The 15,545-nt window shown below is 43.9% G+C and overlaps 1 protein-coding gene across 9 annotated transcripts in view; it reads left to right on the top strand.

The window, feature by feature from the left end:
* NFYA (nuclear transcription factor Y subunit alpha) overlaps positions 1 to 15,545 on the top strand; it is a 32,326-nt gene that overhangs the window by 10,992 nt on the left and 5,789 nt on the right. For 6 of the 9 annotated variants that reach the window (XM_078644755.1, XM_078644752.1, XM_078644748.1 and 3 more), the window contains 3 exons: positions 9,452 to 9,557; positions 9,768 to 9,916; positions 10,374 to 10,547. In XM_078644755.1, coding sequence (XP_078500881.1) covers positions 9,452 to 9,557; positions 9,768 to 9,916; positions 10,374 to 10,547 — 429 coding nt within the window. Of the gene's footprint in view, positions 1 to 9,451; positions 9,558 to 9,749; positions 9,917 to 10,373; positions 10,548 to 15,545 lie in introns of all 9 variants that reach the window. The other 3 variants (XM_078644754.1, XM_078644751.1, XM_078644746.1) reach the window with 1 other exon arrangement.

Below are 15,545 nucleotides of genomic sequence, written 5' to 3'. Positions count from 1 at the left end.
CTGTTCCAGGTATGCGAATACTGCCACAAAAACAAGTTTATTTCTTTATTTAAGAAAAGGTAGTACCTGCTTCTCTAAGATACCTCTCCTCGCGCCCCTCCCCTCCCCTCTTGAGCTTTGTTTTTTCAGTGCGCTGGTCTCTGGGCCTGCAATCTTCAACAGGGGCAGGGGTCTAACAGCTAGAGCTGGAACTCGGGACCCAGATTCAAGTCCCCGGCCTCAGCTCAACATCTTGTAATTCTAGGGAAATCCTTTAATCTCACCGTCCCTGAAAAATAGTGATTCAATCTGGTTCATTTTCAATTGTTGCTAGCCAATCAAATTTCCTGGATCCTCAAATCCTTTGAGGAATTGTGAATCAAGGGAAAAAATGCTTCAGAATTCAAGTTTGTTTTCTTTTTTTATTCAGATTTTATGGCAATCCTCTGCTGTAGCAATGACAAACCTTTCTTGTTGGAGGTTAGGAGGAAGCTCCGGTTGTGCCCCATCCACCGCCCTGCTCTGCCAAACATTTATTTACATGCTAACTGAATTAAAAGGAAAGAAGCTGTCCTGCACCAATGAACATTAGGACACGTTCATTTTTAAAGACCTCTTGCAACTAATGTGGTGATAGTTTCTACAAATAACTAAAAAAAAGTGTAATTCAGGAACATGCAGACGTGATGGAAGTCAGTTGTCACATGGACCCCTCTGGGTCACCTGGGTTGTTATTCATGGACAGCATTATAATTAACAAAATCAAACACAAGAAAGTTTTGCACAATATGAACAATTGTATTTCAAGATGCTGTTATATGTGTTATAGAAAGAGGAGGCAAAGTGAGAGAAAACAGTTCCCTAGGATCACACAATGTGGTCAAGTTGGCAAGCTGGGATTGATCACAGGTTTTATGGTTTCAGATAGTGCAGTTCTGTTTCATTCCAATAATCAAGTTACTTCCTTTTTACACGTAACTCTCCTATGGTAGCAATGGCACGCAGAGAAGGCTATCCCCAAGGTGTGGTAGAGGGATGGCGATTCAGGCACAGCATAACACTAGGACACGTCAAATCTATGACTTCTAGAGACTAGGATCTTTGTTAGAAAACAGGATGGAATGAACCTTCAAATAACTACATAATTCATTGCCCACACCATGTACATGCTTCATTTCCTCCAAGCCCACCTAAAACCCTACTCTTCCCCCAGCCAGACTCCCACTTTGCTGACAATAGTACAGCCCTCTGGCATACCAGAGACCATACCACACAGGTACTTTTGGGGCACTGGGAAACTGTTTGCTAGTACGCATGTGTTTAAATGAAGTGTTTTGTTTACTTGTTGTATTCACTTATGATTTTGTTTTCTAACTGTTATACTACTCTGTTGTGTTCGGTCTTGTTCTATATTGTAGCGTGCCATTCTGCTATTTTGTGGGGATGTTTTTAGATGCGTGTTACCTTGTGTTACGAGTTGTTGTAGAGTTGTATTGGTTTGGTATTGATATTGCTGTTTTGGTTTGGGTGAGTTTTTGGTGGTTTTACTCCTATGTAACCTAAAGTTATCATGTATACTCAGGGAAATAGTGCAAAACATGAATGGACCAATACGTAAACGGAAAAACGCCTTTGTTTTTTTAATTATTGCTTTTTGTCCACAAAAACACCCAAACGTGTAAATGAAAGTTTATTTCGCTCGGCATCTGAGAAAAAGTTATATGCACTCGACTCTATATTAGTAATTATTATAGTTTATTTGGCGGTCAGCTTGTTTTACCCTGCCTCAGCTTTCTGTCTCTATATAGTGTATGGAACATTTATATAGCGATTACTACACTTCTATGTGGTGCTGCAGTGTTTGCCTTCTTGGGCAGCACGCTACTGTGTAGGGTGTGTTGTTGAAATGGTGTATTTTGTGTTTCACTCCTAAATGGTTGTTCGTGTGGACTGGCACAGTACAGTGATGCACATGATCTATAGTGGTTTTGTCTGATGTGAGTGTAAGAGGGTCAATTATTACATGGGATTTAGTGTGCATACCGGACTACAAATTACTGGAGAGTTACAGTTCTTGGTATTAATGAGGGCTAGTAGGGTTATATATGAATTTTAATTGCCATATATCCTGGCTGGACATAGAAAGTTGTCACTGTTTGCTAACAGGAAAGTATGCTGGTTGGGCTGTGCATATCTGTAGATTATACTTTTAGATTGTACTTCAAAGAGAGATTATTGTTCTGGTTTCCGTCTCAGCATTTTGGGATCGTGTAATCTTGGAAACAACCCTTGTTTTTACCTCTCTTCTGAACTGCAAGTTCTCCTGGGTGCTTCAAATCTTATCTAGTTGGGAGTTTCAGAGCTAGGCTACATGTACTATATCTATCTATCTCTCCCTAACTCTCTCTCTCTCTCTCTCCCTCCCCAAAAAAGAAACTAGAGCGTGGTGTCCTTGAAGCTGTTGCCACGCTCAACATTTTTGTAATAAAATAAACAGAGCATGGTGCCCCTAAAGCAGGCGCTGCACGCAGCATTCAATTTTTGTTTGAAAAAGCAAAAGGTGACAGAACGCGCAGTGTCCATGAAGCGGACGCCAAATTCTTCTAAAAAAGTTGTTATAGTTTGGGGAAAAAGACTTCACTGCTGTGCAGTGAGTGCTGTGGGGAGTAGGGGGCAGCTGCTTTTAAAGTTAGAACGGCACAGCACTGTATACGAAAAGCGGTTGGTGCGCAGAAAATACAAACAAAAAAGCAACTGCCATTGTTTGTCCCCATAGTCAATAAGCAAAATTGTGCTCACCCACATATAACGCAGACAGTGTAACAAGCCAAGTAAAAGGTCCAGTTGTTATGGGCGGTAACAAATGCAGACAAGGCGGTACTAAAGAGGGACTAACAAGCCTACTTACAAATCTGAAGCGAGCATTTATGAAGGACAATGACACAAGCCAATGACAAATATGTCCAGAGTGGGAGGAGCTTCCAGTGCATACCCTAATACAGCATGCTCGCTGCCCTTAGGCCCGACCTAAAAAATAGGAGAGCTGTAACAAAATTGAGTAAAAGTTAAGTTTCTCAGTGATGTGCTACGGATTTCTTCTCCTTTACTTTCCAATTACTGCTTCCTCTGTAGTCCGCATCAGGTGTTCCATTTTAACCACTGCTGTATTATGCAATGAGAATAATAGTACCATTATAAGAAATGTCTGGGACCTAGACCGTTGAAAATAAAAGACCTAAATCATGCTAATTGAGTAGCATTTTTGGTTGGATGGATTTAATATTCTGTAAAGTTATATATTTTATGCTTTCACTTGTATCCTTTATCTCACTTCTATCCTTTATCTCTGGGCACTTGGCTGTTGGTGTACTCAACCTTTTTTTTTTTAATTGCGTTTACAATGATTCGCTTTAACAAGTGTTTTTTAAATTTTGTATACAAAAGTTTAAATGTTCAAATGAATAATCAAAACATCCAAACCGACTTCACCCGTACCATTACAAACTCATTGCTTCACATCTTGAAGATAGGCAAGAAAATAACAACGAGAACGTAATTTCTCTCTATTGTGGCTAGTGGTGTGCTCTGAAAACAGCGCATAGCAATGTAGTATCCACACTACAAACATTTACTCTGAAGGAACTGCAAAAAGAGCGCACTGTACATTAAACAGGCTGTGGCACTTATTACCATGCTAAATGGATCTACCATGGTAATGTCTAAATATTTCAGAGACACTATGAATGCACAAACTAAAAAATCCTCAGTAAAAAAGGGAAAAGTTCCACATGAAAGCGCTGCACCCATACCTCCAACAGGTACCTCCTGGCACATATCTGTACCATATTTATAAAATATACAGATTTTGCTATTTTAGATGCCCAGATTTCTTGAAGCTCATCTCGGAACAGCCTCAAGTAAACTTATTCTTATAGCAGAAAATGCAGAATGCCAGACTTCACATCCGACTCCAAGAGGCAGATGAAAGAAAGTGAACTGTTGCTGCTTTAAGCAAGGACTTTTGTATTTATATATGTTATGCTTTTCCACTGATTCTGCTCGTACCAAAGTGAGCAATAAAATCTAAGGCAATCAAAGACCAGAATTACCCTGACTGGCTCAGAATGGACATGTCATTGGTGGTTTACAGAGCAGGTTTACTCATCAAAGCTGTCACTCGGGTGACTACAGAGCAGACGAGGTTTATACTCTCTAGTCTAGTGCATAGGGCAAGATCCTTCAGAATTTAATGCTGTTGCCTCCAAATGTCCTTCTGTATGCCAGAGTGCATATGGCTTGATGTCTGACCATCCACAAGGTCAGCTTAATATTTCAAATAGTAGTGATTTTTCTTTTAGTGCATCTGAAGATCGGTTGACCCTTGAAGTGTAAAACTGCATTTAGCCAACGTTACAGAATACCCGCCCTTTCAAAACTTTCTTCACTATTCTGGAGATTAAGAACTTTCCTGAACGGCTTGGACTGGTATTTTCTCTAATCATAAAACCAATTTCCTGTAACACATTTGAATGCATTGTGGCGACCATTTGAATCCTATCTTAATAAGCCTTTCTTTCATGAGAGCAAGACCACTGACTCATTGTCAGTGAAATTACTCCCCCACCCCGCAGCTCCACCATCAAGTGAGGCCTTCCCCGAGCCCCTGCACTCTCGAGTGCTGGTGTTCGAGGCCCATGTCCACCTGCAGGTTTTACCTGCGCCTCATCCCTGGTGGTCCAGTGGCCCTCTCTCTTTTCTCTCGCTCTGCTCTTTCTCTCCGTTTTCACATGTTGTTCCCTGATTTCAGTCTCCCCCTTTTACTCTCCTGTCTTTCCTCCGTTTTCTCTAGTTTTTTTTTTACTGCTTTCAATCTCCCCCTTTCACCCCCTCTCTTTCCTTCGTTTTTCACTGATTTAATCTTCCCCTCTCACTCTCCTCCTATGTCTTTCCCCCACTTTTCTTGCACCTTTCACTGCCTCATTTCCACTCTTTCCTCTTTTTGCCTTTTCTGCCCGTTTTTCCCTGCCGCTGCTGCCCCTGCAGCCCCTGCAGCCCTTTCCCTCCAGCAAGACCAACGCAACCGGCCCAATCCAGCTCCCCTCCCGACCTCCCAGCTGTCCAGCCCTCCCTGACCCCTACTTAATGGCGGCCGCTGCGAGGACATGCGTTCAAGACCACGGACTCATTGTCAGTGAAATTGCTTCTACTCCCCCGCCCCCCTTCGTGGTGGACACCTGGTGGCCCCCACCCTCTGAAGCCCGTCCACCCCCACCGACCATACACGCAACCTAGGAATCATCCTGAACTCCGAGCTCATAATGGACTGCCAGATCAACTCCATCTCGTCCTCCTGCTGCCACACCCTCAGCCTCTCCTACGTAAGACCTACAAATGGATCCCCCTTGAACACAGAAAGACCGTCTCTCACTCCCTGGTCACCAGCAGACTCGACTACGGCAACGCACTCTACACCAGAATAAACAAAAAACACGCACCCGCAAGCTACAGAACATCCAGAACGCCGACCCAAGACACTGCCACATCTCCCAGCACCTGCGCACACTCCACTGGCTTCCCATCGAAGCTAGAGTCACCTTGAAGATGCTCACCCACAAGACCCTCCACGACACCAGACCAGCGTACCTGAACAGCAGACTCAAATTCCACGCACCCCAGAGGACCCTACGATCCGCCCAGCTCTCCTACGCTGTGGTCCCCAACACCAGAAAGACCAGATAGGGAGGCTCCTTTTCCATCCTCGCGGCCCGAGCCTGGAACGCCCTGCCGCTCCACCTCAGACAGACATCGCCCCCATCTTCGCAAGAAACCTCAAAACCTGGCTCTTCGACTGACTCCCCCCCCCCCCCTTGATGGACTGGAGCCTGAAACCCCACCCCCCGCGCCTTGAGACGCTTACGGGTGAGTAGTCGTGCTTAACAAACGCCTGAATGATTTATTGATTGAAAATCGCTATACTGGATACCATTCGGAGAGTTAGTGAAATATAGAGATTGTGCTCAGTCACAGAAGCAAAGGATGGCAACTGCAAAATATTACTCGACATACTCCATATTGTATTCTGAAGCACCTTGAACGAAAAGCAGTAAAACTGGCGTGAAGATGAAGAACCCACTACTAAAGAAAGAGTATCTATCACAATCTTTTTAGATCAGTCCAGTTACTGACATCTTAAGCAGTCACTTTGCGCTCAGTCCATATTTTTGACATGTTGCTGTAATTTAATTGACAAACTATCCTACTATATTGCTGTCTTCGCTGTTTTGCTCTACAATCAGTGTTTTTTTCTGTTTATCAGATTGGAGGTGAGCTTGTTTTATTTTCATTCTTCTGAGAGAAAAAACATTTATAAAAATGTTAGCAGATCATTGATGGGAGATTATTGATTATAGGTTTAACACACTACCATACTATTTGTCATTCTCATTCCATTTCTACATCATATGGGTTGTCTTCTACCAAATCTAATTGGTGTTCTGTGAAAGCATGTAACTTAAGTGATTCAGAATTGAGTGACAGTGGTGACCTCTGCTGCTTTCATTTTGACTTTGTCAATCCTCAACTGAGAGGGTGCCAATGTCCCTTTTCCAAGGGCTCACAGAGGTGGTTGAATGTGTCTGAGGAGTGACACCAGTGCTCTTTACAGGGCGCTGATCTTCCGCCTTCCATATCATCCATCAGCAGTTCTGCCTTAAAGGGATTAGAAACAGGGAGATGCATGAGGCCTTTAATGTTGGTGGCATGGGCTTGTCTAAGCTGTAAATATTTGAAAAATTACTCTTAACCCTCTTATTAACCCCATGGCCATTTTTTATTCTCTATCTGCTCGTCCACTCATGTCCATTAAAGACCTGGATGCCTTAGCAGTTAAGGTGAAATCAGGCTCTCCTGATGATCCCCTAAAGTCTGATGTTTTTAGGGAACTCCAAAACTGTCTTATGATTGAGGGCAGGGAACTTATTAATAAGTCTCCTTTGCGGGCGGAAATTCCTAAATCATGAAAACATGCTAAGGTTATCCCCTTATTAAAAAAAAGCCCACATTGAACCTATCTTCATCAGAGAACTTCCGGACCATATCGCTGCTTCCGTATCTAGATAAGATTATGGAAGCTCATGTTAACATCACTTTGACCCGTTATTTGGAGGTCAATGAGATTCTGGATAGCTCTCAAACCGGTTTCCATTCCAAACATAGCACTGAGTCGGCTCTTATGGCGGTTACCGAGCAACTGGGGCCACGCTGGATGAGGGGAATAAGACTGTACTGATTCTGCTGGATCTAAGTGCAGCCTTTGACACAGTCTCTCACGAAATTCTGCTTCAAAGGCTAAAGGAGATCGATGTCAAAGACAAGGCACTAACTTGGTTCACATCCTTTCTATCCAAGCGCTCTTTCCAGGTATATGCCCCTCCTACCCCCATGCATCCAGTATTCACTCTTTGGGATGCGGAGTCCCTCAGGGCTCTGCCCTGAGCCTGACGTTATTCAACGTATATGTCCGCCCTCTGACCCTGTTGGCCAGAGCACGTAACATCAAAATGGTATCATACGCTGATGATACTCAATTGGTCTTCACTTTCTCTAAAAATACCGATCTTGACCAACTGAAATTTCGTGAGGATCTGCTGGCCATTTCTGACTGGATGGCGGACAACTATTTAAAACCTTAACGCTTTCAAAACGGAGGTGCTCCTGGTCGTGCATAATACACATCAATGGGATAGCCAATGGTGGCCCACAGCATTGGTCTCCCCTCCTCTACCTAAAACGGTGGTCAAGAACTTAGGGATGCAGATAGATGGGGTCCTTTCATTTGAGCCACATGCAAAAAAAGCAGCCGGGCTATGTTTTGGTCTTCTTCATGGCCTTAAACCCATCCTGGGGTTTTTTGATGCCTCAACTCGGCAAACAATTGTTCAATCTGTAGTACAGTCGCAATTAGATTACTGCAATGGACTGCTTTTAGGGGCAAATAAATCCGTGACCAAACCACTTCAACGGGTACAGAATGTGGCTGCATGTACCATTTTTGGCTTACCCAGGCACTGTCGCACTTCCAACCTTCTTTCTCAGCTGCACTGGCTGCCAATCGAACAGAGTTAAGTTTTAAACCCTCTGTACAACTCATAAGATTCTTTATGGTCAGGGCCCTCAAATTCTCCAGGGTCTGTGTACTACCTATGTTCCCTCTCGGGCCCTGCGCTCTGCCAACCACCATCTGGCCCGCACAATTCGAGTGCGTAGGCGGAGAGCAGGGGGCGTTCCTTCAGGGCTTGTGCCCCGACCTTGTGGAACTCTGCCCATCTTGCGCATCTCAGGAAAACACAGAATCACTGGACTTTTTGAAAACTGATCAAAACCAGGCTCTTTTCCACCATTTAGTTCTTTTCTCTCCACCTCCCGTCTGTCTGCGCTGGGACTTCTCGTCGCTGGTGTAGCCATGCGCATTACATGAACATCTAACATAACATAATCCTGGTAAGTCCTCTAAGGATCGCATGTTCACACCAGCCATTAAGTCTCTTAATTTAGACACACCTATTGCACCCCACCATTTTGAAGCTGTGTAAGAAGTTAACTTGACATGTACCCTTTGCTGTGCCATCGGTGTCCTGCAAGAGCTTGCTTATTTATCTTGAATATTGGTGAAGATGCCATGATAAAGTAATGTTACTAACTTAAATTCATATTTAGTCTTCATGCAAATATTCACTGACTTAATCGCAAAGAAGTGTACCGCTGTGGAGAGTGAGGATTGTGGACATGGATGGACAGCAAAAGAGCAAAGGATCCTTAGCCGTTAACTGAGGTTGAAAAGGAATAGTCATCTGTCAAAGAGGTGCTTTCTGGGATTACAGTGGCAGCCTGGGAAAATAGTAGTTTTCTTTAATGAAGCTATGCTGCCCCATAGCACCGTTTTTTAAAGAGACACATCAAAATTAATTTGTGACTTGGGGTTTAATTTTACACTTTTTAAAAAAAACGCCACATTGAGATTGGCTTATATACTTGAGACGTTTGTCTTGGGGAGGGGACAGTGTTCTTCAATCATGAGCACCTCAGCTTATAGGTATGATCTAAGTGAACATTCGATTGATAGATAACTAGGCTTAAAAGGAAATATCATTTCCTTTCTCTTGGTGTTCCATTGAGATGGTTTAGTGTTTCCTTTCGTTATTTGTGCATACGTATTGGTCGCCTTCTCAGTGCTGCATTGTTCATGGCAACAATTCTTTTATTGTTATTCTTTTAAGTCTTATAAAAATGTTTGATATAGATAGAATGTAGTTCAGGCAGAGACCAGGTAGATAGTTGACATTTTGCCAGTGTTAATGTTGGGTTGGAAAATACTCTGCATTATTCAGCCAGCGTTACGTTTAGTAGCCAGATGCCGAATACTTATTCCCCTGTGCTTGAAATCCTTGTTGACGCTCTGGTTGTGTTCCGTCAGGGTCAGCAGCAGATCACTGTCCAGGGCCAACAAGTGGCACAGACTGCAGAAGGGCAGACCATTGTATACCAGCCGGTCAATGCTGATGGCACCATCCTACAGCAAGGTACTACAGACATGGGCGGGAAACTGTCCTAGTTTGAACTTTGTAAACGGAGCTCTATTCTAAATTTGTATGGACGTTTTTGTGCTATGTTCTTTTCAAATGCCAGTTTAGGCCGAATGATAACTGGAACAGACACAGGATTAATGCTATTACTCTGTTCTTTGTGTATTTCTCTTGTTTTGTTATTTAAAGTTACAGTCCCTGTTACAGGCATGATCACCATCCCGGCATCCAGCTTAGCAGGAGCACAGATTGTTCAAGCTGGAGGCAACACCAATACGACCTCCAGTGGGCAAGGCACCGTTACCGTCACGCTTCCGGTCTCTGGCAACATGGTGAATTCTGGCGGCATGGTGATGGTAAGTATTTTATCTAGCACAAATACATGGGGCATCTCAACCCAGAATAACAGATTTGAAGATTGCAAGTCATATTTAACTACAGTGCAGTTAAAGTGACGTTTAAACGCTTTTTGCATTTTATGGCTCTTTTGACTTCTGTTTTTCCTAAAGTATTACTAGAAGCTTGAATCATTCCTTTCCTATAACACTTCACTTCAGCTGTGCTTTCTGTTGTGTTACTCGTTAAACTTTGGGGTGAGCGATGTATCCTATGAACTGTACGATACCGGTTGCCAGAGCTTCATGTTCTCAGAAGCAAGTTGTTTGTGCCTTTTCTTTAATATTAACCTATGGTTTGTCGGATGTCTGTTTCTAGAAATGTAACTTTCATTACCCTCCTGCGCTTTCCTTTTTTACTGTGCATCTGAACAGTGGCACATTTTCTGATTAGAAAATGTCTCCTGTTCTGTCATAGATGGTACCTGGAACTGGTTCTGTGCCAGCCATACAGAGGATTCCTCTGCCAGGGGCAGAACTACTGGAGGAGGAGCCACTTTATGTGAATGCAAAACAGTATCACCGGATACTAAAGAGGAGGCAAGCCCGTGCCAAGCTGGAGGCGGAAGGCAAGATCCCGAAAGAGAGAAGGGTAAGATTTGAAGTGAAGTGTTGCATGCAGAGATGAAATATACAGTGCAGAGTCTTTCGTGGTAGTACGGGTAGTTGAGTGAAACTACAACATGCCTAAGGTATGTAGGTTTTGGGGCCTACAGAACATTTCTCTCTCTGATGGAAAGATTTGTGCTGTATTTTTACATTGCATTTTTATTTTTATTGCTTGTTGCACTCACTGAGAATTCACTATAGTCAAGTTTCCCTATTTCTTTTTTGAGCCAGCCTTGTCTCTGGTGCCTGCACTGTCTTGGCTGTGCTGTTGCCTGCACTGTCGCTCTGCTCCTTCTGACTGTTCTGTGACCTTGCGTACAAATACTGAATTTATACTTTTACTGTTCTGATGGATACTTCTAACCGCAGATTCTTTAGAATTTACCCACAAGTGCCAGACTGGATCTGGGATAATTTTTCCCCAGCTAGTGCTCCTTCTTGTCTGCTGATGAAGTCATCAGACTACAGCGGCTTTGCCCTTTCTCTGGAAGGGATGGCACCACTCCTGCGCTAGACTACAGTTATTTTTTTCCCTTAACCATTCGATGCATAATTGGGAGCCCCTTCCCAAAGTTTGCCGCATCTTCGCAGACTTTAAAAACTTCTTTTTTACCCCAATTTTACTGTGCTAGGGATGTCTTCCCTAAAGACAACAGTTTTCACATTGTTTCATCTACAGAAAGCAGTTGTCTGTCATAAATGTGATGTCCGATCATGATTCGAATTAAGGCCATCAGGGAGTATGAGGTAAAGTTCTACATCTCTGAGCACCTCCAAGTCTGGTGCCTATTCCTGCTCCGTATCCTGGTCTTGAGGTCCCCGCCCTCGAGTAAATCTTATGGTGAAGTCCAAGGACGAATCTCTGTGCAAAAACAAGAAGTCTCTACTGGAGCCCTCTCCAACGTTCCTGCTGCAGGGTGATTTCACACAGTATGCACTGTAAAGGCAAAGGTCCAATGAAAATGTTCCACCGCTGGAGTGGATGCACCCAGTCTGTTTCTTTCTTTTGGGGGGGGGAGGGGGATGGATACCCCAGCATTGACTGACCCAGTAAGGCTTCCACCCCTTTGCCATGCCGGCTCTGTTCCCGTAACATCTGCAGTGGATCTTTGATCTTCAGTGGGATTCCGTTCAGATAAAATCCATGTGTCTTATGAGGCAGCTTTGGACCTTCAAAGGTGGACAAAGGATTCTATCCTGACGTGCACCAGGCTGGTCTCCATACCCTACATAGGGTTCACGGTGTGGTGGTGGATCTGTCAACCGATTGCGAGTGGAACACTCCAGACGAGGTGGAAGTTAGAGGCCTCTGGAACAGAAGCATCACACACTACAAACTTCTGGAGCTGCATATTATATGGTTGGCTCTCAACATCTTTCTGCCTTCTATCAAGGGCAGTCCTGTGCAATTCCTGATGGACAACACAAGTGCCAAGTGGTATTACAACAAACAGCACATTGTGGAGATCATGTGTATTGTGCCAGGAGAAAGACTAAGCAGGCACATCTAGCTGACTTCGACTGGCATCTGAAGGGTGTTACAAGGTGTATTCGCCCTGTGGGGTGTTCCTTTAGTATTTCTTTTCAGGTTGTATGACATTACCATGCCTTCCTTCACCACGCCCGTCTTTACATTGCACTTTTCACAACGCATACCACCACCACGGATTTACATTCATTCATATTCGAAACACCTTCACCGCGCATTCCACAACCAAGCAAACCTTTACCACGCTTATTGTCTCTGAAAAAGTCTATCACAGTGTAACACTGCTACCTACTGTTCAATACATTAAGTGAAATGCTACTTACCAGTATGCATCTGTTCTTGGCATGTAGAGCTGTAGATTCGTATACTTGTGCATAGATCGCCATCTGGTGTTGGGCTTGGATGGTTGCTCTTTGTTTTTGTCTTGGAAGAAGTCTTTGTAGTCACAAGGTAGGTGGTGACTCCTTAGGAGGACAGTGCACATGGGCATCAACTCCATCTCCAGATTGTTTTGCCATGGAGGGTTATGATGGAGTTAATTAGAAATCGAAAAGGATGTCCATGTATAATGTATCTAAGTAAGATAGTACAGGAACAGATAAAGGTATCCAGGGAGGCGGGTGGGCGCATAAAAATCTACAGCTCTACATGCCAAGAACAGATGCATACTGGCAAGTAGCATTTTCCGTTCCTGGCATATGAGCTGTAGATCGTATACTTGTGCATAGACTATACAGCAGTTACCTCCTTAGCTGTGGCTACCTGTATCTGTTTCAGTGGTTTATAGAAGCGTAAGCTTGACTGACTAGTTCATCCATAGCGCATTACCTTTGGACAATGGGTGTGGATTCCTGGATGCGAAGCTTGGGCGTTTTTCGGTTTGGTGTGACCTTTAATATAAACTGGGTCAGTAGGAGCAGCTTTATATTTTTTCCAACTCTTGGGGTAAGTATACTTGCTCTAACTGAGTCCTTGAATACTTCATTAGTGTGTTTTAACATGCCTTTTAGCATTGGCAATGTATTAGTAGATTTCTGGGATGGAGCGCATGTTTCCATGAGGTAATCCTCCTCTAGTGGGTAAGCGTGTAATTCCACTCCATGATATAGAGCAGCCCTATTGATAAGTTGTGTGAATCCAATATTATCATCAGGTGGTGATGGTCTTGAGGGATTTGGTCTGAATCATTACTATTATCCAGGTCTTTATCATAAGCGTCCCATGGATCCTGTGGTATGGTGTGATGGTCATCACCATAGTGGTTTGTCATAATCCTCCTGTGGTTCAGGGGAGAAATGAGGTTGTGGTGAGTTATATGGAGATATTAAGTTGGGATTAATAAGTGGAGGAGAGGGAGGTATGTAAGGGGAGAGGGGTTGGTTCTCATGTCCTTCCTCTTTTTGAGAGGTATATGGTATTCCTCTGAAGTCTTGTTTCAGTTTCTTAGGAAGTGTTGCTACAAGATGTCCAGTTGTTGAATCAATATGCAGTTTCTTCTGCTTGGGATTCATTGGCTCTTGTAAAGGAAGTTCTTTAGCTGGTATGTCCTTTTCTTTAGTTTTTTCAGAGGGTATTTTTTGGATAGTCTCTAAAGCCTCAAGAAGAGTGGTTTGTTTTTTCGATTCTGAATCCTTTGGTTCATGTTGTTTATGCTCCAATGGTTTGTGTAAAGGCTTGTCTTTGGTTACTTCAGGTTCCGATGGTTTGTCTTAAGGTTTTGGATCCGAAGGCTTATCATTCGGTTTCGCCTCTGAAGATTTGAGTTTAGTTATTGCCAGATCCGAAATTTTTGGTTTGTGAGATTTTGTGTCAGAGTCCGTCGGTGCCGAAGATGACTTCTGTGCCGGTATCGAAGCATCGGGCCGATGTTTGGGATTGGTTTTCGGTGCCGGAGATGGTGTTTCGGTACTTTGGGGGTGGCTCAATCCTGAGCCAGAGGCTTTGTCTTTCGGTTTCATAGCCGGGCCGGAGGGCGGCAATCTGAACCATGTTTTTGGTGTTTCCCTAGGCCCGGGGGCGAAGGTAATACCGGAGCCGTTGTGGGGTTTTCGGTGACCTTGGAGCTTGTTTGCACATCACTCCAGGTCAACGAACTGTGAGTCTTCCTCGATCTCGGAGTCTTCTGCTTAAGACACTGAGATTTCTTCCTTTTGTTAAGCCCTGTGGTGATGGAACTCACACTCTTCTCCGAAGATGTCCGGCACCGGGCTAGTGCCTCTTCTCATCTCGTGACTTCGAGCCCGATGGTCACAAATCATTTTCTTCGATCGGAATGATAGACAGGCCTCGCAGCTACTTTATTCGTGCTCCGGGCATAGGCACAGATTACAGACCTCGTGTAGATCTAGCACCACACCCGGGGCATTTTTTAAATGGAGTCCGTTTCATCGACTGCTGGCGTGGTCGGCACGGGTCGGCCTTGTGGCCCCATCGAAGCTGTTGGATTTCAACTATGTGTGTAGAAGGGGAAACCCGGGATCAAAGCCATACTGTTGAGGGGTAATGATTGCGCATCTAAAAGGTTCGAAGACAATACCAAACCGGAGCGCCGCAATACTCATCCGAACCCGATGGCTGAAAAAAACAATCTGGAGATGGAGTCGATGCCCATGCGCACTATCATCCTAAGGAGGAGTCCCCTACCTCATGACTACAAAGACTTCTTCCAAGACAAAATCAAAGTGCAAATATCCGAGCCCAACACCAGATGACGATCTATGCACAAGTATACGATCTACAGCTCATATGCCTCGAACCTGTAAATACATTTTTTTATTACATTTGTTGTTTACACATTTGGTAGTATTTCAACATATTATATTTTTGGGGTAGACCCCCTCCCCCCCCCCCCCAATATCCCCCTTTTAATTATCCTCAAATGCATGGTTTTGTCTTGCATTGTAAAGACTTGTTGCCAACAAACTTTACGATGTTTAAAAATGTGTGAAAAATGTACTACGAAGTAAAAACTTCAGAGTAGACGCTGTTTCCCATCTTTTCACCACCTTTGAGAATGCTCATTGTCGATCTTTAGTGCTCTAAAGTTTCTGCCTCAAGGTTTCTTGGGAGACGTGTTCTGCCTTCCTTAGGACTGTCTGCGTTGCATGTTCTGCCTTTATCGCTGCTTCCCCAGTATTTTAACAGCGGTCATGAGGGATTGGGCTCAGCTCATTATGATTGCTCAGGAGTCCTCCCCAACTGTTAAGCCTGACGTCTTTCCTCTGCTCCTTCTCCCTCTTCAGGAGCACTTGTTCTCCCTAGAATAGGGCAGTGTTCTACACCCGAACCTTCACTTCCATGTGTGGACATTTAGCAGAACTAGCTGAACGGATTCGATCAGCCCAAGAAAGTAGTGCATGTTAGCTTAGCTATTCGCCACAAAGCTGATTTATTCTGGACATAGGGCAAAGTTTGTGGCCTAATGGGAGATTTGTCCTGTCCATCAGCAGCATGCTAAACCTTCTGATTACTGCTTTGGCTCTCAAATCTGTA

Source organism: Lissotriton helveticus, chromosome 5_1, assembly GCF_964261635.1.
Source record: "Lissotriton helveticus chromosome 5_1, aLisHel1.1, whole genome shotgun sequence".
NCBI lineage: Eukaryota > Metazoa > Chordata > Amphibia > Caudata > Salamandridae > Lissotriton > Lissotriton helveticus.
Note: the sequence above shows the minus strand (reverse complement) of the source record. Positions and strands in the feature narration are given on the sequence as shown.